The sequence below is a fragment of the Staurois parvus genome, unplaced genomic scaffold, assembly GCF_062004578.1.
Source record: "Staurois parvus isolate SC_StPar_1 unplaced genomic scaffold, SC_StPar_1.0 ptg000757l, whole genome shotgun sequence".
NCBI lineage: Eukaryota > Metazoa > Chordata > Amphibia > Anura > Ranidae > Staurois > Staurois parvus.
In genome coordinates, this window is record NW_028318553.1 from 474,439 (window position 1) to 500,579 (window position 26,141).

The following is a 26,141-nucleotide window of genomic DNA, read 5'->3' on the forward strand; positions in this document are numbered from 1 at the left end:
GGTCTAAGCAGTACTACTCACAAAGTTTTAGCAGAATGTTAGTACTGCTTAGACCTTGAAGAAGGGGACATTCCCCGAAAGCTTGTCCTCAAAATTGTATGTTAGTGCAAATAAAAAAAGTATCCCGGACAGTTCTCAATTGTTTCTGTCGCAAATGCACTAATGCGGCTACAATCACCTCAAGCAAAATGGAAAATATTTTTTAATGCAAAGCATTTAAAGTACAAAAGTGGCTTTGTAGGTTTTAGGCATCCTCACGTTTTTGGCCCGTCACCTTAATAAAAAAAATAAAGCAGGTACCCTGTAAACAAATATGTTGAAAATGTACATATGTTGAGTTGAATCTTCACTCTTTTGAACAGCTCTGAGCACTCCGGCTATTCGCCATGTCAGGGAAGTGTGACTTCACACACTTCAGGGATAGCATGACCCTTGTTGGCCAACGTGGTTCCTTCCACTGGTCCCTATGTTACCGCTGTCAGAAGGCACCACAGAGTGCAGCAGTTCTAAAAACAATGAACTTTCTCTAACACAGCTGAAAAGTAATTGTGCTAATGATGTGAAAAGAAGACTAGCACTCCACCTGCTGACTGAATAGAGAACTACATATATCTATATTCTTATAGATCATAATAATATAAGCAACAAAAAATATGTACAGAGCTACCATATATTACCGTTAGTAGTCTATATGTACCAACAGAAAAGTCAACCTGTAAACAAATGTGCAAGTGTCACAGAATAAAAACAGGCAAAACAAAAACAGACCTGAATATCCCCCAAAGACTACAGTTGCAATAATGAATAAAACACACATTAAACAAAAGTTGCCGAAATGGAGGAACTCATCTCTGTAGCAAAAGATTGCCCCGAGAGATTCAGGATGACGTGGGCATGTTGGAGTCATTTTAAAACAACAGCCGCTTATCACCAATTGCTGCACGACCCCACCCCTTCCTCCACTTGAGCATAGCTCCATAACCACTAGGTATACGTACCTATCTCGGGTGACATGCATATCATTTACACCCTACTTGACTGAGACCGAATAATACGGCCCAGATATTGCTGGGACTGACCTATATCTTGGACCACTACACATGCCAACCTAGATTGACACACAGGACCTCTCACTGTTACTCTGATTATCATGAACAATTTGACCCCGAGCAGTTGCAGCGGAACCCCCTTTCCTCCCTACCCCCACCCCTCTTTTTTTTTATCTCTCTCTCCCCCACTTTTTCCTCTCTCTCTATCCTACACTCTTACCACTACCTTCCCATTTCTCTGAGTTTTGGTGAACTTCGATTACCAGCAGACCCACAGGTACAACTACAGTTCTTCAGCCTCCACCTCCCGGGGTGGACATCCAACTACCCACTGCTATCACCATCCTTTCTCCGTGTATTGTATTGCAGTAGAGCAGTGGTTCTCAACCTTCCTAATGCCGTGACCCTTTAATACAGTTCCTCATGTTGTGGTGACCCCCAACCATAAAATTATTTACCCAGTAATTATAATTCATGAGTGTCGTTTTACCTCCAATACTGCTGCTTTCAACACAGTAGCTGCTTTTAACAGAGTAGCTGCTTTCAACACAGCAGCTGCTTTCTACACAGTAGCTGCTCTTTACACATCGGAAATATGTGTTTTCTGATGGTCTTAGGGGATCCCTGTGCAAGGGTCGTTCGACCCCCAAAGGGGTCGCGACCCACAGGTTGAGAACCACTGCAGTAGAGGGACTATATGAGGATTGGCCAATTCATGTACCCAATTGTTATCCCCCAAGTACAACTACAGTTCTTCAGCTTCTACCTCCCGGGGTGGACATCCAACTACCCACTGCTATCACCATCCTTTCTCCGTGTATTGCATTGCAGTAGAGGGACTATATGAGGATTGGCCGATTCATGTACCCAATTGTTATGATCACATCATTCTTCATGTCGGTTTTTGTTTGGATTATGTTTTTTTTTTTTTTTTGTTTTCAGCATTGGTATATGATAAAACTATGCATGCTTCAGATGTATATCCCCTATCCAGACAGGGGATACTGGCATTTACTGAGTCTTTCCACGATCCGAATGTAACCGGTATATGTTATCATTGTGCCTCTTTTCTCAATAAAATTGTTTTTGGAAAAAAAAAAACAAAACATGCATAACATTATAAAGTATTAATATGTATGGGCAGCACAGTGGCTAAATGGTTAGCACTTCCGCCCGGCAGTACTAGGATCGTTGGTTCGAATCCCAGCCATGGCACCACCTGCCTGGAGTTTACATGTTCTCTCTGTGCCTGTGTGGGTTTCCTCCGGGTACTCCAGTTTCCTCCCACACTCCAAAGACATGCTGGTAGGTTAATTGGATCCTGTCTAAATGGTCCCTAGTATGTGTATGTATGAATGTGAGTTAGGGACCTTAGATTGTACGCCCCTTGAGGGTTAGGGACCAGGGGCAGACTGACCATTTGGAAACTCAGGCACTGCCCGAGGGCCCGGGGTCAGTAGGTGGCCCCATGAGATGCCCCTGGTACCTTTTTCCTAGGCTTTTTTGAATTTGGGCAAGGACATAGGGGCCCCATGAGTTGTCAGTCCGCCCCTGTTAGGGACTGATGTGAATGTACAATATATATATGTAAATTGACAGCACTATATAAGTACCTGAAGTAAATAAATATGTTTCTTCTTCTTCTTTTTTTTTAAACCAGGTGAACAATATACATACATGTCACAACTTGTGTTTTAGCGACCCTCGGAATGACTAATACAGGAGACAATAGATAAACATTACAAAGTCCCGCTATTAACGAGCAATTTCACAGCTCTCATGATAATTATCCGCCAACACAGACATGGCACAATCCTGATACTAGTCAGTACGGGTGATCCTAGTTTAGATGAGTCACATTGTGATAAAGTGCAACAGAGCAGCATTAGAGAGTGCAAAATGCACCAGGTTCAGGCTCACGCACATGTGTGACCAGGGGCGGACTGACAACTCATGGGGCCGACTGACGACTGACCCAGGGCCCTCGGCAGTGCCCGAGTTTCCAAATGGTCAGTCCGCCCCTGTGTGTGACTATATGGCAGCCCCTCTCAAAAGTTATTTGCAATGGATCACTTTTCAGAGGGTGTTTGGCAGCAGTGAGGAGGCGATATGTGGCCTCCTTGTATCTTCTTTAACCCTCAAAATGCTGAAACCACAGAACTGTTGCAGGGCAGTTGTTTCATGACCCTGTTCACTTCAATGGGTCACAGCCAGCGGCAGTACTGCCTGCAGAATGTGACATGCTGTTTAAGGTTAGTTGCAGCCACAAAGCAAAGCATTGCGACCATGGCATGGGTACAGCTGTGAGCGGCTGCATTGCTTTATTTGGATGGTTGGTCAGAGGGGCAGTAAAACTGCAGCTCAAATGACTGATTTTCCCAAACAGCCCCCTCTGCATCAATCAGAGTAAGCAATTTCACTACAGGAGAAGCGCCTTTTCAACTGTGCATGACTAAAAGGAAAGGCTGAAGTTCAGCATTAAAGTGCTACTAAACCCACAACAGTAAAATCAGTCTGTATATTCAGTAAAGTATGTTTGTTATACTCACTGTGGAACCTAAGGAATTAATCCTCTGCATTGTGTAAAAAGGCTATTTGATCCTGTCTTCTCTGATCCTCCCCATCTTCCATAGTCCCCAATTCATCTGCTGATAGAACAGAGCCTTCGGGGCAAGCTACACATGCTAAGTTTGGTGTGTATGGCTCGAAAGTTTTTTTTCTTGGGAGAGTGCATGTGATCAGCATAGGGCCAATCAGTACTGTCCAGACAGAGGGTCAAGGGTCCTGCAGCCTCATAGGACAATAAGGGGAGAATGAAAAGTCCTCCTACAAGCTTTGAACAAGCTGAGGTTAGAAGCTGATTGGTTTCTATGCAGAATGGAGTCTGATTTTGGACTCTCCAGCTTTAGTAAATAAACCCCATTGTGTCTTCTGCCTCTGACACTGTATATTTACTGATTTCAATGTGTGGCAAATTTGGTGATGTTGGGGGCCGCCCTTGGGGCCCACCATATCAAGAAAGTTGACCACCACTGGTATAGTGGTTTTGTATTTTATATTATTAAATATTATTATTGTATATATCATATTATATTTTGTATATATTGTATTTTACATTATTTGTATTGTATACATGGATGAAATACATATAAGGTATTTTGTTTACCTGCCAGAGTATTTCTAATTTCTGTCTATCCACTTGTGAGATTTAAACAGCTCTACCACAAAGTGCAGTTTTATTTGGCAGGGCAGAAGACCTGACTTTTCTCAAAGATCAAATATAGTGAATGCAGGGTCTGGGGAGAGCGGATATAGTGAATGCAGGGTCCGGGGAGACCAGATATAGTGAATGCAGGGTCCGGGGAGAGCGGATATAGTGAATGCAGGGTCCGGGGAGACCAGATATAGCGAATGCAGGGTCCGGGGAGACCAGATATAGTGAATGCAGGGTCCGGGGAGAGCGGATATAGTGAATGCAGGGTCCGGGGGAGACCAGATATAGTGAATGCAGGGTCCGGGGAGATCAGATATAGTGAATGCAGGGTCCGTGGAGAGCAGATATAGTGAATGCAGGGTCCGGGGAGACCAGATATAGTGAATGCAGGGTCCGGGGAGATCAGATATAGTGAATGCAGGGTCGGGGAGACCAGATATAGTGAATGCAGGGTCCGGGGAGACCAGATATAGTGAATGCAGGGTCCGGGGAGACCGGATATAGCGAATGCAGGGTCTGGGGAGACCAGATATAGTGAATGCAGGGTCCTGGGAGATCAAATATAGTGAATGCAGGGTCTGGGGAGATCAGATATAGTGAATGCAGGGTCCGGGGAGATCAGATATAGTGAATGCAGGGTCCGGGGAGACCAGATATAGTGAATGCAGTCTGGGGAGATCAAATATAGTGAATGCAGGGTCCGGGGAGACCAGATATAGTGAATGCAGGGTCCGGGGAGACCAGATATAGTGAATGCAGGGTCCGGGGAGACCAGATATAGTGAATGCAGGGTCCGGGGTTTAGTAACACTTCAAACTTATGCATGTCCTCCCCACCACTTCTCCATATACTGTATCTCCATGACATGCGTAACTATGGAAAAACATGGCAGGACACTGCCAAAGCAGCATGACAGCCCTATTTATGCTGCCCCACATGGCATGCCGAGTGTCTAGGAAGTGATGGAATAATATATTCTATCTATGGGCTCAGCACTGTGCACTTTTGTTCTTTTTAATACTGCGAGTTCATACTTCTCTTGTTATTGTGATGTGACTGTGTTAGGATTAATGAGCCAGGATCAGTGAGGTGCTGAATAGTAGCTGGATTGCATAATGCCTGAGTTGGCGGATAATTATCAAAATAACTTGTACAGTGAGCTGCTTGATAATAGCGGCATTGTGCCATATCTATGTACGCTCACCTCCGATATACATTCTCTGGACCGCTAATACATTCCTTGTTACAAGTTTATCATTCAGCTGGTTTGAAGAGTAGATAAAAGAATTTGGATGTTGATGAAACATGTTAATATTATAATGGTAAAAGTGTGCCTCTTTGTTGAGCCTCCAATGTATGAAGAGCTGCATTAAAGCACAATAGCCTTGTCCAACATGGCAGCAAGGAAAACAGATAATGTACATTAGCTGAGAGGTTGGCAAAGTTGCCTTGCAGCACTGGGGTCTTGGGTTAAGTTTAAAGTAAGCATCTTATTACTGGAGGGATGTGTTCTCCAATCCCTGCTTTATGTCTTTATATTAGGCTGTTTTTTTTAAAGTCTCTTTCAATTTGTAGCACTGGGGTTACATAGGTACATTGTCAGCAAGGTTGAATAAAGACACCAGTCCATTCAGTTCGACTTGTGTGGGTGTGTGTGCTCCTGTTTGAAATCATATCCCATGTCCCTGTATACTGTGTTAACCGAGATGCCCATCTAAGATTTTTTTCTTGAAACTATCAATACTTTCTGCTGTTGCCACCAATTGTGGAAGGGAGGTTCACATCCTTACAGCCCTGACAGTTAAAACCTCCTACGCAGGTTAAGGTTAAAGAGCTTCTCCGTGCCTTTTCATACTCCCTGAGAGTGAATACTTTATTCCCAGTGCTATATTCACCATGAAGATATTTGTATATCGCTATCATATTTTCTTTCAAGCGTCTCTACTCCAGGAAGGATAAGTTTAATGTTTGTAGTCATTTCTCATAACTGAGGTCCTCCAGTTCCCTTCTCTGGACTCTCTTCAGCTCCATCACTGTGTTATTCTATCTACCAGGCTCTGTTGAGTAGCCTCCAGGATGCTGTGTTAGAGGCATTTAATTAGAGGCTTATTTGTTGGCTGGTCAATCCCTGATAAGTTTGTCATCAGTTCACAGGACCAAACTATGCAACCTTCATGGTAGGGTTCTTTGAATGAAACTCTGGCTGGGGTGTTGGGCTGGAGTCTGTGGCCTAGGGTATAGGTCTGGAGCCTGTGATTGGGGTGCTGGGATGAAACCTCTGGCTGGGGCTCTGAGCTAGAGCCTGTGGCTGGGGTGCTGGGCTGAAGCTTGTTGCTGGAGTGGTGAGGGGGAGCCTATGGCTGGTGTGCTAGGTTGGAGCTTGTGTCTGGAGTGATGGGCTGGAGCCTGTGTCTGGAGTGATGGGCTGGAGCCTGTGTCTGGAGTGATGGGCTGGAGCCTGTGGCTGGGGTACTAGGCTGGACCTATTTCTGGAGTGATGGGCTGGAGTCTTTGGCTGGGATAGTGGGATGGAGCCTGTGGTAAGGGTGCTGGGCTGGAGGGAGCGTCTGGGGTGCTAGACTGGAGCCTGTATCTGAAGTGATGAGCTGGAGCCTGTGACTGGGGCAGTGGGCTGGATCCTGTGGCTGGGTTGCTAGACTGGAGCCTATGTGTGGAGTGATGGGCTGGATCCTGTGGCCAGGGTGCTGGGCTGGAGAGAGTAACCGGAGCCTGTGTCTGGAGTGATGGGCTGGAGCCTGTGGCTGGGGTACTAGGCTGGGCTTGTTTCTGGAGTGATGGGCTGGAGGCTTTGAATGAGGTAGTGGGCTGGAGCCTGTGATTGGGGTGCTAGGATGGAGCCTGTGGTTAGGGTGCTAGGCTGGAGCCCGTGGTTGAGGAGCTAGGCTGGGCCTATTTCTGGAGTGATGGGCTGGACCCTGTTGTTGGGGTGCTAAGCTGGAGCCCGTGGTTGGGATGCTAAGTTGGAGCCCATGGCTGGGGTAATGAGATGGAGCCTGTGGCTGGGGTAATGAGATGGAGCCTGTGGCTGGGGTAATGAGATGGAGCCTGTGGCTGGGGTACTAGGTTTGACCTGTTTCTGGAGTGATGGGCTGGAGCCTGTGTCTGGAGTGATGGGCCGGAGCCTGTGTCTGGAATGATGGGCCGGAGCCTGTGTCTGGAGTGATGGGCCGGAGCCTGTGTCTGGAGTGATGGGCCGGAGCCTGTGGTTGGGGTGCTAGGCTGGAACCTGTGGCTTGGGCAGTGGACTATAGACTGTGGCTGGGGTAGTGGACTATAGCCTGTGGCTTGGGTAGTGGACTATAGCCTGTGGCTGGGGTAGTAGACTATAGACTGTGGCTGGGGTAGTGGCCTATAGCCTGTGGCTGGGGTCGTGGACTATAGCCTGTGGTTGCGGTGCTAGGCTGCAGTCAGAGACTCAGTAAAGTGAAGAAACAAGACTGTTTTATGGAAGGTTTTTTCTAGCTGTGTGCTCATGCACAGTCCCCAATAAATCCTCTCATCACCACCTGCTAAAGCCTTTAGTTTGAACGCAAACCACAAATGTATTTTCTGAACTTCGAAAGATCCCAGAGTCCCACCAATCTGTCCCTTGCAGCTTTCCAAGCCTTGATGAAGCTAGGCTGTTCTAACAAACAAAGTACATTGGTGTTTTATCTCATGTTACCCCGATAAAGTATTAATACAATTAAATGCTTCCAAACTTTTCACCCATTGGCATGACACTCCGATTGCTTTTCTAACCCCAGGACATGATGCAGCTGTGCAGTGGGTGGCAAGAAGTCTTGTATTGTACAGAATAAATGATAAAAGATAATATTTTTATCAGGCAAAGTAGAGAAACTTTAAAGGATTAATTATTCAATGAAATTGAAATGAAGAGTTTAACCACACAGACTTACATTTACAACAGCTTCTTTGGTCTGTGCCATATCAGAGATGACTCCATCGGTGATGATGAGAAGGACATAATACTGGGAGCCATCTGTAACCTCACTAGCGGCACTAAAGAGCAACAAGGGGAAGGAAAAAACAATCAGAACCACAAAAAAAATGACTAAACCTTCAACCTCAAGTCAAATGAGAAGCATCTACTTACCTGGCAACCTGATTTATAACTGATGCAAAGTTGGTTGGCCCATAAAGCTGAACCGTTCGAAGACTTTTGAAGTAGGCCTCCAGAACACCCTGTATACCGACACAGTTTGGATTATCCACGTCCCCATTCTAAAATCCAGATAGAAAGGCAAAATAAAAAAAGACCCAAAAATAACTTGCATGAATTACTTTGAGGGAGCTATATATATGTTCGGCTTTCATTTACTTACACCCACCACGTTGATCTGTAAATGAGCGGTTTAAAATTTGCATCTATGCACTTAACACCATTCCTGGCTGGGTATTAGTGCGGGTACTGGAACTGAACACTGGTTGAGGAAGAAGGGTCATGTTGCCTTTGTTGACTGATCAATGGAGACACTTACCCGTGGACAGCACCATCACAACCCTCCTGTTCTAGAACCCACTGCTTAGACTGAGTAGGATTGAGCTGTATTTAAATTTCAAAGTTCTGTGTATTTTAATTAATTTTAATGATAAGACAAATATAATATAGATATACAGTTTCAGCCAATGTTTTACTAAATAGAGTGGAGATATGAAGCTCTTTTATCAAAGGAAACCTGTCAAGAGAGAGAAAAGAGGGACCCCCTAAGGCTTGGGACTTTAAAGGCTTAATTAGTACCACAAAATTATTTAAGAGTACAAACTTTTTATTTGTCAAAAAATTGTTGTAACACAACAATTTGACAAATAAAAAGTTTGTACTCTTTTAAATAATTTTGTGGTACTAATTAAGCCTTTAAAGTCCCAAGCAGGGGTGGACTGACCATTTGGAAACTCGGGCACTGCCAGAGGGCCCAGGGTCAGTAGGGGGCCCTATGAGATGCCCCCGGTACCTTTTTCATAGGCTTTTTTGAGTTTGGGCAAGGACACTGGGGCCCCATGATCCCCTATTGCCCGGGGGCCCCATGAATTGTCAGTCTGCCCCTGGTCCCAAGCCTTAGGAGGTCCCTTTTTTCTCACTATTTTGTTGTTTTGGGGATGTTGGCTTATGATCAGGAATCTTCCCTTCTTTTACCTGCCAAGAGAGAGGGACATTGAAGATGCCACAGCGATCCTTCCATGAAAAGTACTTGTTACCTGGCTATCATGTCTGACCCTGATCAAGTATGTAGATGAGGACTTGAAACTTTTCTCTGACTTATCTGCTTACTTGTTCAAGGCCAGAAAAAACTCAGAACTCAGAAAAAAAACAGATGCTAGTTGGTTAGCAAAGCGGTGAGTCAGCTAGTGTTTTCAAACAGGGGTCAGAAATGACTCTCCTCGCATTGCACCCCCTGATTTTCAGGCACCCCCCTGTATTTCAGACACCCTCTGTATGGCACTCCCTGTACTTCTGGCATCCCCTGTATGGCACCACTTTTATTTCTGACACCCCCTGGTATGGCACCCCCTTGTATTTTAAGCACCCACTGTATTTCAGACACTCCCTGTATGCCACCCTCAGAATTTCTGGCACCCCCTCTATGGCATCCCCTGTATTTCAGGCACCCTCTGTATGCCACCCCCTGTATTTCATGCAACCTCTGTATTGGATCCCCTGTATTTCAAGCACCCCCTGTATGCCCCCCCTGTATTTTAGGAACCTTCTGTATTTCTGTCAACTCCTGTATGGCACCCCTGTATTTATGGAACGCCCTGTACTCCTGGCACCCTCTGTATGGCACCACCAGTATTTCTGACACTCCCGGTATGGCAACCCTTGTGTTTCAGGCACCCCTGTATTTCAAGCACCCCCTGTATGGCACCCTCTGTATTTCTGGCACCCATCCGTGTGGAATTCTCTGTATTTCAGGCATCCCCTGCATACGACCCCCTTGTATTTCTGGCACCCCTTGTATTTTAGGCATTCCCTGTATGGGACTGCCTGTATTTCTGACACATCTTATATTTCAGTTACCCCCTATAGTTCAGTCACCCCCTGTATGACCCCCTATGTTCAGTCACCCCCTGTAGGACTCCCTATATTTCAGGCAACTCCTATATTGGACCTTCTGTGTTTCTGGCAACCCTGTATGGCACACCCCTGTATGGGACTCCCTGTATTCCAGGAACCTCCTGTATGGCACCCCTTGTATTTCTGGCACCCCTTGTATTTCAGACATTCCCTGTATGGGACTGCCTGTATTTCTGACACCTCTTATATTGCAGTCACCCCCTGTATGACCCCCTATATTTCAGGCAACTCCTGTATTGCACCTCCTATGTTTCTGGCAACCCTGTATGACACACTCCTGTATGGGACTCCCTGTGTTCCAGGAACCTCCTGTATGGCGCCCCTTGTATTTCAGGCTGCCCCTGTATAGCAATGCCTACGTTTCAGTCACGCCCTGAGTTTCATGAAAGGTTTGCTTTAAAGAAGCTACAACCAGATGAATAATATATTTGGCCTGTTAAGTGGCAGAATAATGATGTGCTGTAATATTTAGCAAATATTTCAGTCTTCATCTATTTGGAATAATTCATAAAATCAGGGGTGAGGAATTTTGATTGGCCAGTGAGTTTTTATTCTTCCCAATTTGCCTTACTGCAGTCGGTAAACCTCCGAATTCTTGAAGGGAAAAAATCTTTCAGTTCCTTAGCCTGTGCGTGAAGTCAGCGGCATTGGAGTATTTTTGTGTCACGTTAACTCTAGACTGAGGAAAATATGTCAGAAGACATTTACGCACCAGCGGGAACTCATGGGAAATCTTGCCATCTGGTGGGATCTTGGCACCGAACCCATATGCTGGGAATAGTTTGTCACTGTCATAGTCCTGGATAATCTCTCCGACAGCTTTCAGTGCCATGCCATATGCGTTCAGCTGGTATGGGTTCATGTAGTGGAGAGAGGTGGGCTGTGAGGGGTTACCTGGGGAGAGGAGAGATGTAGAGCAGTCAGTGCTCCTGCAAGAGCAGAATACAGAGGCAGCCGACATAAAAAGTCCCTAATGTATAAGAGTCAGTATTTTAAATCTGAACCCCAGGCAATCAGCTAAAAACACAGTTGAAATACATTTGAAATACGTATATAAAAGCTGTTTTATCTGTAAAAGGGTTTGCATCTCCAGGACTTTTCCAGAGCTTCCCCCATCCTCTGGAACTCTCTACCACAAGTTACTATCGCCTACACTTTTAGGCGATCTCTGCAAACCTCTCTCTTCGGGGAAGCCTATCCTGCTCCCAGCTAATAAAGGAATCTTCTATTCCACTTGAAGTCGCACAGATATTATTATTATACAGTATTTATAAAGCGCCAATAGTTCGCTCAGTGCTGTACATTACAAAGGGGGACAGAAATTGTGACAGAACAATACCAATACAATGCAAAACATGAGGGGATCGAGGGCCCTGCTCTTTCGAGCTTACGATCTAGGAGGGAGGTGATGGTGGCACAGGAGGAGATAGCTGTGGGGGTTGGGGTGGTAGGAAGAGTGGAGGAGGTCGGCAAGTTAGCAGAGGGTGGGGTAGGCTTCCCTGAAGAGATGGGTTTTCAGGGTGCGCCTAAAGGAGAGGAGAGTAGGTGATAATCTGATGGGTTGGGGCAGGGAGTTCCAGAGGATGGGTGACACCCTGGAGAAGTCCTGGAGGCGGGCATGGGAGGAGGAAACCAGGGAACTAGAGAGAAGGAGGTCTTGTGAGGAGCGGAGTGTGCGTGTTGGGCGGTACTTGGATATTAGGTCAGTGATGTAGTACGGGATGGATATGATATGAATGGTACTCATTGGGAAACATGAGGGACCTACTTTTCATGCGATTTTGGACCCCACAGTCGCATGACAAGTTGCATAAGTGTGAATGGAGCCTAAAACTACATATGTAAAACAAACCCAACCCTGATCCTATACAAGGCTACATTCTCACAGGTGACTAGCGTTGGTGCGAATGACAACAATAGGAATCTGCAGATTCCTGCAGCTGTTTCTGCCACCTGTGAGCTACTAGCTGTGGCTGCTGAGCCCTGTACACTTCAACAACAGGTGGCAGCAGCTATCCATTGCTGTTCACCCAGCCATTGATTACCTGCAGTGATTGCTGCTGGACGCACACAAAATCCTGTCCAGCAGCGATCACCACAGTTAATCGCTAGCTGAGGGTACAGCCACAGATAGCTGCAGCTACCAATCTGTCACTGAAGTGTACAGGGCTCAGCAGACGCAGCTAGCAGCTCACAGGCGGCGTAAACAGCTGCAGGAATCAGTAAATTCCTGCTGCTGTGTCAGGACCTGGATCACCTGCTGGTGGCACTGTGCTTCCCAGAGAGGAAATTTGTAGTTTCAGTGTCCACCAGCAGGTGTCTTCCAGCAGCCAGCAGATCCCAGTAATCTGCTGCACCTGGTGCTGGGAGGGTATTTAGTCCCTCTTCGTCTGTTACACCTTGCTCCAGTATTTTGCTTTGCTGCCAGATACTGCTAGCTGTTTATCCTGTGACCGCTCTTGACCGGGCTCTTGCCCTGTACTTATACCCTGAACCCTGCTGCCTTGTTCCTATTTCCCCTTGTTCCTGACCCCAGTCTTGGATGCCCCTTCATATACAGTCATGGCCGAAATTGTTGGCACCCTTGATATTTTTCCTGAAAATCAAGTATTTCACACAAAAAAGGTATTGCATTAACACATGTTTTGCTATACACATGTTTATTCCCTTTGTATGTATTGGAACAAATATAAAACAGAGGCAGAAAAGCAAATATGACATAATGTCACACAAAACCCCAAAAATGGGCTGGACAAAAGTATTGGCACCCTTAACTTAATATTTGGTTGCACACCCTTTGGAAAACATAACTGAAATCAGTCGCTTCCTATAACCATCAATAAGCTTCTGACACCTCTCACCCGGAATTTTGGACCACTCTTCCTTTGCAAACAGCTCCAGGTCTCTCTTATTGGAAGGACACCTTTTCCCAACAGCAATTTTAAGATCTCTCCACAGGTGTTCAATGGGATTTAGATCTGGGCTCATTGCTGGCCACTTCAGAACTCTCCAGCGCTTCTTTGCCATCCATTTCTGAGTGCTTTTTGACGTATGTTTGGGGTCATTGTCCTGCTGGAAGACCCAGGATCTTGGACGCAAACCCAGCTTTCTGACACTGGGCCCTACAGTGCGACCCAAAATCCTTTGGTAATCCTCAGATTTCATGATGCCTTGCACACAGTCAAGGCACCCAGTGCCAGAGGCAGCAAAACAACCCCAAAACATCATTGAACCTCCACCATATTTTACCGTAGGTACTGTGTTTTGTTCTTTGTAGGCCTCATTCCGTTTTCGGTAAACAGTAGAATGATGTGCTTTACCGAAAAGCTCTATCTTGGTCTCATCTGTCCACAAGACGTTTTCCCAGAAGGCTTTTGGCTTACTCAAGTACATTTTGGCAAACTGTAGTCTTGCTTTTTTATGTCTCTGTGTCAGCAGTGGGGTCCTCCTGGGTCTCCTGCCATAGCGTTTCATTTCATTTAAATGTCGACGGATAGTTCGCGCTGACACTGATGCTCCCTGAGCCTGCAGGACAGCTTGAATGTCTTTGGAACATGTTTGGGGCTGCTTATCCACCATCCGGACTATTCTGCGTTGCAATCTTTCATCAATTTTCCTCATCCGTCCACGACCAGGGAGATTAGCTACAGTGCCATGGGTTGCAAACTTCTTGATAATGTTGCGCACTGTGGACAAAGGCAAATCTAGTTCTCTGGAGATGGACTTGTAACCTTGAGATTGTTGATATTTTGCCACAATTTTGGTTCTCAGGTCCTCAGACAGTTCTCGTCTCCTCTTTCTGTTGTCCATGCTTAGTGTGGCACAGACAGACACACAATGCAAAGGTTAAGTGAACGTCTCTCCTTTTTATCTGCTTTCAGGTGTGATTTCTATATTGCCCACACCTGTTACTTGCCCCAGGTGAGTTTACAGGAGCATCACATGCTTGTAACATTCTTATTTATCCGCAGTTGTGAAAGGGTGCCAATACTTTTGTCCAGCCCATTTTTGGAGGTTTGTGTGACATTATGTCGAATTTGCTTTCTTTCCTCCCTTTTTTTGTTTTGTCCCAATACACACAAAGGGAATAAACATGTGTATAGCAAAACATGTGTTAATGCAATACGTTTCGTGAGAAATACATGATTTCCTGGAGAAATATCAAGGGTGCCAACAATTTCGGCCATGACTGTATGTTCTCTGCACCTCCAGTTTTACCTTGCTTTCTTCCCCATTTATAAAAATTGAATATAGTTAGTTCGATAGTTAGGATTTCTATTATTTATTTAGGCATGTTGTCTCTGGGTTTTTGGTTCACTTATATCTTTATGTTTGCTGATGTTTGTGTCTTTTGTTTTACTATTTTTTTTTCATTATTTATTACAGGTACTTATATAGCGCTGCCAATTTGCTCAACGCTTTACATTTATTGAACATTCACATTAGTCCTCGTCCTCAAGGAGCATACAATCAAAGGTCCCTAACTCAGATATACTGTATAGGGCCAATTTAGACAGGAGCCAATTAACCTACCAGCATGTCTTTGGAGTGTTCGAGGAAACCGGAGTAGCCGGAGGAAACCCACACAGGCACAGGGAGAACATGCAATAACCATGCAGGTAGAGCCGTGGTTGGGATTCAAATCAATGACCCTAGTGCTGCTAGGCAGAAATGCTAACCATTTAGCCACTACTATTAATAAATTCACTTTATTAAATATATGGGGTTTGGTCTCAGTATCCTTGTGTAGCTACCAGGGGCGGACTGACCATTTAGAGACTCGGGCACTGCCCAAGCGCCCGGGGTCAGTAGGGGGCCCCATGAGATGCCCCTGGTAACTTTTTCATAGGCTTTTTTGAGTTTGGGCAAGGACACAGGGGCCCCATGATCCCCTATTGGCCGGGGGCCCCATGAGTTGTCAGTCCGCCCCTGGTAGCTACAGGTATACATGTACCCTATCTGAAGAAGACGCTGGGTGGGAATTGGCAGTTAATTTAGCTTGCCAACAAATGGCACTGCAGAAATCACCCTCCCGCAGCCTGTGTGAACTGAACTGTTCAATGACACAGTGTACAGAGCCAATCTGAGCAGCTCTATACAATGTGATCGCTGTAATGACCAGGGGCGGACTGGCAATTTGGAAACTCGGGCACCGCCCGAGGGCCCGGGGTCAGTAGGGGGCCCCATGAGATGCCCCTGGTACCTTTTTCATAGGCTTTTTTGAGCTTGGGCAAGGACACAGGGGCCCCATGATCCCCTGTTGCACGGGGGCCCCATGAGTTGTCAGTCTGCCCCTGGTAGCTACGCAGACGTGGCCATCTTTGCTGCCGATTCCTGACACGCTGTCATTTGCCCCAGTGCTAGTCTTCTGTGCGAATGTAGCCTTAAGGTTTAAAGCAGACCCCTGATCCTTGATAGAGGGTTGGGTTTGTCCTTCATACGTTTTTTTAATCTGCCCAGAGTTCATCTTTAAACACTTTGAACACAAAAGGTTGCAAATAATGAACAATTTGTGATCTGATGATATGCAGACACACAGCAGGTTTCCCAGCTGTGCGCGCCTAGAGAAGCTTGCAAACCACTGAGCCTGGTTACTGACAGCTGAGCAACTGTCAGCTCTTAGCAAATCCACCCGTCACAGCAGCTGCAAATGCTAAATGACTGCAGTGTTCAGAAAGAACTATAGGCGAGGGTTAAATATTCAGCTTTCCTTTAAAAACCAAAACCCATAGAACAAGGTAATCAAATTCAACAAAATTTTAATGTAAACTAGCAAACAATGCCACAAGGTGAAGGTCAGAGTTTAATGACTTATTGTACAAAACTGGCCCAAAGTGTGCTTTCATATATTTCCTCTTTAAATGGAAGAAGTCTGTCCCCTGTCAGTGTTAAGCAGGCCAATTGTATGGGAATTCCGTATGATTTTTCAATCGAAAATGTTGTTTGTTCTGTAATCCGATGGTGCCAACCAAAAATCGGCTGGTGCCATTGCCATAACAGAGCAAAAATTGGTCGATTATCCTTAGGTCCAATTTTCGAACGAAAAATCATTTGGAAATTAACCCATGTATGGCCAGCCTTACTCAGCAATCGCCAAGTGCCAGCAGGGAATATCCGTCTGGGACCCGGTGATTGACAACTGTAGCCACCATTGGAAGTGTGGGTAGGGCAGCACATGTGCAGCCACACCCCCTACTCAGGAATGCATATCATGTATATATACACGTGATTTTTCCCCTGTAGCAGTAGTTCTACTCAAGGGCGGCGGGGAAGCGGTTAAAGCAATTCTGAAAGTTTCATATTTTTTTTTGTAAAATAACAAACATGTCTGTACTTACCTGCTGTGTGCAGTGGTTTTGCATAGAGCAGCCCGGATCCTCCTGTTCTCGGGTCCCCCCACAGGCTCTCCTGGCTCCTCCCTGCTGTTAGGTGCTCCCACAGCAAGCAGCTTGCTATGGGGACACCAACTATTCCGTGTGTCCATTCACACACGGAGCTTTGGCTTTGCCCCGCTCCCCTCTCTCTTTGGCTGACTGACTGCGATTGACAGCAGCGGGAGCCAATGGCTCCACTTGCTGTCTCAGCCAATGGGCGATACATAGAGGAACCAGTCCATGCATTTCACTCTCTCAGCCACTGAATGTCTGCTTCTCCTCTTCTCCCTCCTGTAGGCATTCAATGGCGGCAGGAGAGAAATACACAGACCAGTCCCTCTATGTGCTGCTTGGCTGCCCCTCCTATCCATCTCCTACTGCCCCGGGCTCCTGTATACTCCCCCAGTGGCTGCCCCCCCTCCCATCCCTATCTCTGTCAGGATAGACTGTCCCCCGGGGCTCTGAGCTGTGAGAGAGTATCTCTCTCACAGCTCAGAGCCAGTGATGACAGTTCACCCACCACCACAGATTGAAGAGGAGAGAGAAAGTTGGTTCTGCCCCTCCTCCTTCCACCCTCTCCTCCTGTGTCTGACCCTCCCACACACCCTGGAAGTCTCTCTCCTCTCTCATTCTTTCTTTCCTTCTCTCATTCTCGCTTTCCTTCTCTCCTCTCCTTCCTTCTCTCCTCTCTTTCCTTCTCTCCTCTCTTTCCTTCTCTCCTCTCTTCTCTCTTTCCTTCTCTCTCTCTCATTCTTTCCTTCTCTCTCATTCTTTCCTTTTCTCTTTCCTTCCCTCATTCTTTCCTTCTCTTTCCTTCTCTCTCTCTCTCTCTCTCATTCTTTCCTTCTCTCCTTTTTCTTTCTCTCATTCTTTCCTTCTCTCCTCTCTCATTCTTTCTTTCTCTCCTTTCTCTCCTTCTCTCTTTCTTTCTCTCTTTCTTTCTTTCCTTCTCTCGCTCTCTCTTTCTTTCCATCTGTCTTACTTTCTCTCTCATTCTTTCTTTCCATCTCTCCCTCTCTCATTCTTTCCATCTCTCTCCCTCCCTCTCTCCCTCTCCCAAGCCCCCCAAAAGGGACTCCTAAAAAAAGTGTAAAAAAAAAAATAAAAACCTACTGACACTAGTGGTGGAACTACCAGGGTCACAAAGGTTGCTCTTGTAATTGGGCCCTCGCATTACACCACTGGGCTCCAAGGGAAGAGGGGGGTCCCCAGGCTTGGGACTGCTCAGTCTAAAATGCCGGGGCCTATTTTTTGTCCCAGTCCTGGCCTGCCTGTAGGTACAGTAACTATCTCCTAAATGCGCACTGCTTGGGAGATATTTACTTTAGTAGCGGCCGGTGACATTACTGGAGTATGCGCACCAAACTCTGAATGGAGAGTGCAGTCTATTTAGTGCTCTGTGCTGTGACTTCATCGCAGCTCGGCCCTTCAAATGGTGGAAGCCTAGAAGGAAGCCTGGGTGACGGTGGACGCCCCAGCAGCAGCTTCGCATACCAGCGCATTATGATTTTATGCCGCAGGGGCCCAACTTTTTTTTTTTTGTTTGCTACAACTTTAACTGTAGCAGAAAAAAAAATCAGGTCTTCTGCCCTGCCTGGCAGAGCTGTGCGGCAGAGTTGTGTAAATCTCAGGACTGGTTGGACAAGAATACAAAAAAAAAAAAGCAAAACCCATATATGTACAGTGGGACAAAAAAGTATTTAGTCAGCCACCAATTGTGCAAGTTCTCCCACTTAAAAAGATGAGAGAGGCCTGTAATTGGTATCATAGGTAGACCTCAACTATGAGAGACAAAATGAGAAAAAAAATCCAAATCCAGACAATCACATTGGCTGATTTGGAAAGAATTTATTTGCAAATTATGGTGGAAAATAAGTATTTGGTCACCTACAAACAAGCAAGATTTCTGGCTCTCACAGACCTGGACCTTCTTCTTTAAGGGGCTCCTCTGTCCTGCACTCATTATCTGTATCAATGGCACCTGTTTGAACTTGTTATCAGTATAAAAGACACCTGTCCACAACCTCAAACAGTCACACTCCAAACTCCACTATGGTGAAGACCAAAGAGCTGTCGAAGGACACCAGAAACAAAATTGTAGACCTGCACCAGGCTGGGAAGACTGAATCTGCAATAGGCAAGCAGCTTGGTGTGAACAAATCAACTGTGGGAGCAATAATTAGAAAATGGAAGGCATACAAGACCACTGATAATCTCCCTCGATCTGGGGCTCCACGCAAGATCTCACCCCGTGGGGTCAAAATGATCTCAAGAATGGTGAGCAAAAATCCCAGGACCACACGGGGGGACCTAGTGAATGACCTGCAGAGAGCTGGGACCAACGTAACAAATGCTACCATCAGTAGCACACTACGCCGCCATGGACACAGATCCTGCAGTGTCAGACGTGTCCCCCTGCTTAAGCCAGTACATGTCTGGGCCCGTCTGAAGTTTGCTAGAGAGCATTTGGATGATCCAGAAGAGGATTGGGAGAATGTCATATGGTCAGATGAAACCAAAATAGAACTGTTTGGTAGAAACACAACTTGTCGTGTTTGGGAGGAGAGAGAATGCTGAGTTGCATCCAAAGAACACCATACCTACTGTGAAGCATGGAAGTGGCAACATCATGCTTTGGGGCTGTTTCTCCGCAAAGCGACCAGGACGACTGATCCATGTACAGGACAGAATGAATGGGGCCATGTATCGTGAGATTTTGAGTGCAAACCTCCTTCCATCAGCAAGGGCATTGAAGATGAAACGTGGCTGGGTCTTCCAACATGACAATGATCCCAAACATACCACCCGGGCAACGAAGGAGTGGCTTCGTAAGAAGCATTTCAAGGTCCTGGAGTGGCCTAGCCAGTCTCCAGATCTCAATCCCATAGAAAACCTTTGGAGGGAGTTGAAAGTCCGTGTTGCCCAGCGACAGCCCCAAAACATCACTGCTCTAGAGGAGATCTGCATGGAGGAATGGGCCAACATACCAGCAACAGTGTGTGCAACCTTGTGAAGACTTCCAGGAAACGTTTGACCTCTGTCATTGCCAACAAAGGATATATAACAAAGTATTGAGATGAACTTTTGATATGGACCAAATACTTATTTTCCACCATAATTTGCAAATAAATTCTTTCCAAATCAGCCAATGTGATTGTCTGGATTTTCTTTCTCATTTTGTCTCTCAAAGTTGAGGTCTACCTATGATGCCAATTACAGGCCTCTCTCATCTTTTTAAGTGGGAGAACTTGCACAATTGGTGGCTGACTAAATACTTTTTTGCCCCACTGTATTTCATCTGTTAGCTGTATGTTCAGCTTTAAGGCTCGGGAACGATAAACATTTTCCCTTTACAGCAGCGCAGCCTCTACAAATAAACTCCGCTGCCTCGCGGACGGGAGTGAATCTCGCAGCCTCATTAAGCGCCGAGCAGAACAGGCAGCATCTGTGCAGCCTGATAGTGAACTTAACCTCTATGGGCAACCTGCATCTTCGTGTTTTCATAGCAACCCCCCCCCAACCCCTCCCTTCGCTCAGATCCTTGTTGCTTTCACGGCCATGAGACTCCTGCAATTAATTGGAATAATGGGAGAAAGTTGCAGGGAGGTAAGAGAGAGGGAAAAAAAAAATACTTCATCACACTCACCGTTCGAAGCTGTGAAATCAATGGCAACTGTGAAGTTTAATTGCGTCCTAGAAGAAAAAAAAAAAAAAAGAAACAAGTAAAAGTAATTGCGGATTCTTCTCCCACCTCGTGTACTATCTGTGATGTGACGGCTGGATAATTTGCCAGGTTCTCCCCTGCTACTCCCTGAATGTAATTTCAATGATAGATAGAAGTATGGGACTCCTCTATAGTGTATTAAATGAACTTCAGCTGGCAGAGCCTCACTGAACAGATTGCTCTTCGCTGTATAGTGTACTGGTAGCCACGGCGGGATTACAAGCCGTAACATGATTCATGCTCCCGCTTATAGAGTTATTTAGTTAACAAGTTAAAAAAAAGGACACATGTCCCTCAAGTCCATCCTTTCACAATCCCAGCAGTATCGATCCTAAGCATTGGTCTTTAAACTGTGGCCCACGGGATGGATACCACATTTTGCTTGCCTTTATCCTCCCCCATTGGGCACTATTCCTTCCACTGATATCAGGCACTATTTCTCCCATTGACACCAACAATGGGGCACTATTCCTCCTACTGACATCAATGATGTGGCACCATTACCCCCACTGATAGTAGGGATGAGGAATCATTCTTCTGACTGACACCAACAATGGGGCTCTATTCCTTTCACTAATACAAACGATGGGGCGCCATTCCACCTACTTACCCCAATGAAGGGATCCTATAACTCCAACTCATACCAATGATGGGGCACTATTCCTCCTACTGACATCAATGATGTGGCACCATTACCCCCACTGATAGTAAGGATGAGGAACCATTCTTCTGACTGACACCAACAATGGGGCTCTATTCCTTTCACTAATACAAACGATGGGGCGCCATTCCACCCACTTAACTTACCCCAATGAAGGGATCCTATTCCTCCAACTCATACCAATGATGGGGAACTATTACTTCAAATAATACCAATGATGGGGAAATATTCCTCCCACTAATACCAATGGTGGGGCACCATTCCTCCCACTATTATGAAAAGTGGGATACCTTTCCTCCCACTGTTACTAATGATGGGCCATTATTCCTTCCACAAATACTAATGAAGGGACACTATTCCTCTGACTCATATCAATGATGGGGAAGTATTACTCCCAGTATTTACAATGATGGGGCACTATTTCTTTCACTATACCAATCATGGGGCACTATTCTTCCACTTTTACCAATGATGGGCCACTATTCCTCCCACAAATACCAATGAAGGGACACTATTCCTCCAAATCATACCAATGATGGGGAACTATTACTCCAAATAATACCAATGATGGGTCACTATTCCTCCCAATAATACCAATCATGAGGCACTATTCTTCCCACAAATACCAAAAGTAGGGCACTATTCCTCCCACTAATACCAATGATGGAACACTATTTCTCACACTATTCCTCCCACTAATTCCAATGATGGGGTACTATTCCTCCCACTATTAGCAATGATGGGCCACTATTCCTCCCAAAAATACCAATAAAGGGGCACTATTCCTCTAAATCATACCAATGATGGGGAACTATTACTCCAAATAATACCAATGATGGGGCACTATTCCTCCCAATAATACCAATGGCGGGGCACTATTCCTCCCACTAATACCAATGGTAGGGCACTATTCCTCCCACTAATACAAATGATGGAACACTATTCCTCTCACTAATTCCAATAATGAGGCACTATTCATCTCCCTAATAAAAATGATGGGGCACCATTCCTCCCACTAATCTCAATGATGGGACATTATTCCTCCCACTAATACCAATGATGGGACACTATTTCCACGGCAGCACAGTGGCTAAATGGTTAGCACTTCCGCCTGGCAGTACTCAGGTCGTTGGTTCAAATCCCAGCCACGGCACCTCCTGCCTGGAGTTTGCATGTTCTCCCTGTGCATGCGTGGGTTTCCTCCGGGTGCTCCGGTTTCCTCCCACACTCCAAAGACATGCTGCTAGGTTAATTGGATCCTGTCTAAATTGTCCCTAGTATGTGTATGTATGAATGTGAGTTAGGGACCTTAGATTGTACACCCCTTGAGGGTTAGGGACTGATGTGAATGTACAATATATATGTGAAGCGCTGTGCAAATTAATGGCGCTATATAAGTACCTGAAATAAATACTAATACCAATGATGGAGCACTATTCTCCCATTCTAATGATGGGGCAACATTCCTCCTAATTCCAAAGATGAGGCACTATTTAGCCTCCTAATAAAAATTATGGGGCACCATTTCTCCCACTAATCCTAATGATGGGGCACCATTCCTCCCACTGTTATCAAGGATGGGGTACTATTCCTCCTCCTACTGACCACAGGCGCTATGTAATTTTTTTACCCCCACTGATCGCCAAGCCTGAGACATTGTCTACTTCCACTGGCACCGAGGATCTTCTACTCCCACTGGTTACAGTCTGCCCCCCTAAATTCTGAAGGACAGAGGTAGGCAAAAAAATCCTTTGCTTTTCCCCAGTGACATCACAGGGGCCAACAAGGTCTTTACTCTGTTGTAGCCAGAAAACATGATCTGAGAGGGCACCCTGCCTCACTTCCTCCAGATACCAGCTCTGATTAGCAGTGAAGAGGAGAGCTATCACATTGATAACCCTTTTCAGAGCGCATTGAATAGCTTCCCCATTTCGTTGATGATGGTGACAACCCTGTAGTGATTTCACTGCAGGCCTTGCAGTGTTGTCATCCTTCTTGAGGAAGACTGATGGCCTGGCGCAATCACTAGGCATTTTATCTTTGATTTAAAAAAAAAAAAAAAGCATATTTTGAATTAAACAATGCACTTTTACTTGGTTGGAATGGTGCTGCAGCAAGGATTAAAAGAATTCCAGCTTTTGCAAAAAAATAAATGGACCCAGCGTGCAAAAACAAAAATGTGCATTCGTTATTTTTTTGCATTCAAGCTTGTAAAGCATTGCAACCAATTTTTTTTTTTAATCTTTTATTCAGCACATCGCCCAGCCTCCCTATGACGTTTCTCTTCCCCATAGAGAAACCTACTCTGCTGCTGTACTCGTTCTAGTTTTGCTGTGAGGTTCCTGCTGGGAGCCACTGACAATCAACAGGGTAAATCAATTTGGACTCTTTTAGTTGGCCTGGTGCTCCTTCTACTGGTACATTTTTTTTTTTTTTTAAATCAACACAGGAGGATTGGGCAGGGGGACGGGCAGGCTAAATTGATTATGGAGATACAGGCACGTCATGCACCAGCACAACCTCCTATAGTCCCCATACCCTCCGCACGGTCCAGGGCTTCAATAGTCTGACATGCCCCTTGCACAATGTTCCAATCTACAGCTGCACGGTCCTGCAATCAACAGCTGCTCTCTGAGCAGTGCTGTCAACTGGACCACTGTGGGGGGGGGGGGAGTCGGACTGATGGAGATCCAGGCTCTGGGATGGGCAGTGGTCCAATTCTCCAATGTATTGCCAGCACAGAGAATTTTAACTCTTGCTGCAGCAAAAGCAAAACTAAAAAAAAAAACTAAAAAAAAAAAAAACACACCAGTATGGATCTGCTTGCGTGCTCGGGAAGGTAAAAAGCAGAACTGGCAGGTTCACCGGTTATTTCAAAACAGATATAAAAAACAAAATTAAGAAAATGGTCAAGGTTTACCAAAACAACATGAAATAGAACCACAACACTTATAATTGGGACTGTAAATGTTCCTCCCGAGGTACAAAACAAAAAAGAATATCAATACATAAAAGCAGTATTTTATTGTTACCATAAGACTGTTGGAGACCTGGACTGCTACACCCTGTTGAGCAGTGGTTAGGCTCCAGGGGCGGACTGACAACTCATGGGGCCCCCGGGCAATAGGGGATCATGGGGCCCCTGTGTCCTTGCCCAAACTCAAAAAAGCCTATGAAAAAGGTACCAGGGGAATCTCATGGGGCCCCCTACTGACCCCGGGCCCTCGGGCAGTGCCCGAGTTTCCAAATGGTCAGACTGCCCCTGTTTGGCTCTCCATTGTGCTGCAGCACCTCTAGTACAGTAAAAAAAAAAAAAATTAAAAATGCCTGTGTTTGTTACTGTTTATGCAGCCTGAGTGCATTACATTCATAAATAATTACTCTTCGTTTGGACTTTAAAGTGTATTTTAGCCAAAAATTAAAGTCCTGTATGTATGTCTATGTTTTGTGAAATCAAGAAGCATATGTGGAGGATGGATATGGGGTTAATATTCCCTCCTGGAGGTACTATCCCTCTATATTTAATAGAACTACAACACTTATAATTGGGACTATAAAATGTACCTCCCGAGGTATAAAACAAAAAAGAATATCAATACATAAAAACAGTATTTTATTGTTACCATATACATGTATCACAGATAAACATTGTAAAAGACTTATAAAATCAGTAACGACGCTTGAAGTATAACCAAATATCTGTTCATACAATCCTAGTCTTTTTTGCAGAAAAAAAACGCTTCCTCAGGGCCTTGGCTTTTGTTATATACAAAAAATCACCAGCGCCAAAAATAGTGAAATAATTCCTAAATAAATGCTGCTCCTCATTAGTGTAAACACCAATAAAATAATAATAAAAAACATCAAACAGCGCAAATAAATATTCACAAAAAAACTATACAATAAATAATAAAGGACAGAATATAAAAAAAAACTTATAAAAAATAAAATGAATAAATAGAATAGTCCCACGCCAAAAAATAATTATTAGGATGAATATGATGAGTAGAATAAAGTTGAAAAGTCTTATCCAAAAGACCCTTGACCCGTGTCCACACCTGAAATAGGCCTAGTTCTTCAAAGAGAGCTTGTATATTTTTGCAATTCAGGTGGCAGTATAACTCCAGCTCAGGGGTGGACCAAGGGCGGACTGACCATTTGGAAACTTGGGCACTGCCCGAGGGCCCGGGGTCAGTAGGGGACCCCATGAGATTCCCCTGGTACCTTTTTCATAGGCTTTTTTGAGTTTGGGCAAGAATACAGGGGCCCCATGATCCCCTATTGCCCATGGGCCCCATGAGTTGTCAGTCCGCCCCTGGGGTGGACTGACAACTCATGGGTCCCCTGGGCAATAGGGGATCATGGGGCCCCTGTTTCCTTCCCCACACTCAAAGCACACCCAAAAAAGCTTATAAAAAGGTACCAGGGGCCTTTCATGGGGTCCCCTACTGACCCCGGGCCCTCGGGCAGTGCCTGAGTGCTCGAATGGTCAGTCCGCCCCTGCTCCAGCTTGCCTAACTATGATCAAAATGTGTCCTTTAATGGGCTCTGAGAAAAGGATAATACATGATCTCTTGATCCTGGAGGTTTGAGGCTGGTTTATACTACGGTTTGGAGGTCTGAGGCATATATCTTACCTGCATTGGGGGAGTTCCATTTAAACCTGGTGATTGGGGGCTGTACTGATTGGGTCTAGGATTCCATAAAACCCATAAATAAGGCGTTTTTTTCACCAATATCTGGTGAGTGCCATATGTGATCTGAGCACTAACAGGTGTGAACACGGGTCAAGGGTCTTTTGGATAAGGACTCTTCAGCTTTATTCTACTCACCATATTCATCCTAATAATTATTTTTTGGAGTGGGACTATTCTATTTATTCATTTTATTTCTTTTATTATTTATTGTATAGTTATATGTGAATATTTATTTGCGCTGTTTGATGTTTTTTATTATATACAAACTTGTTCACATGTGCGACAATGTGTGTCCAACAACAAACGTCTACCAGGCCCGTGGGGA

At 45.3% G+C, this 26,141-nt stretch overlaps 1 protein-coding gene across 1 annotated transcript in view; it reads right to left on the reverse strand.

Annotated features, from left to right (window-relative positions):
* The window catches only part of CPNE9 (copine family member 9), a 513,553-nt gene that overhangs the window by 39,882 nt on the left and 447,530 nt on the right, over nt 1-26,141 (reverse strand). The window contains exons 16-19 of the mRNA XM_089654338.1: nt 20,381-20,427; nt 11,073-11,254; nt 8,381-8,508; nt 8,184-8,286 (exon numbers count right to left, since the gene is read on the reverse strand). Of these exons, the coding sequence (XP_089510464.1) occupies nt 8,184-8,286; nt 8,381-8,508; nt 11,073-11,254; nt 20,381-20,427 (460 nt within the window). The remainder of the gene's footprint in view (nt 1-8,183; nt 8,287-8,380; nt 8,509-11,072; nt 11,255-20,380; nt 20,428-26,141) is intronic.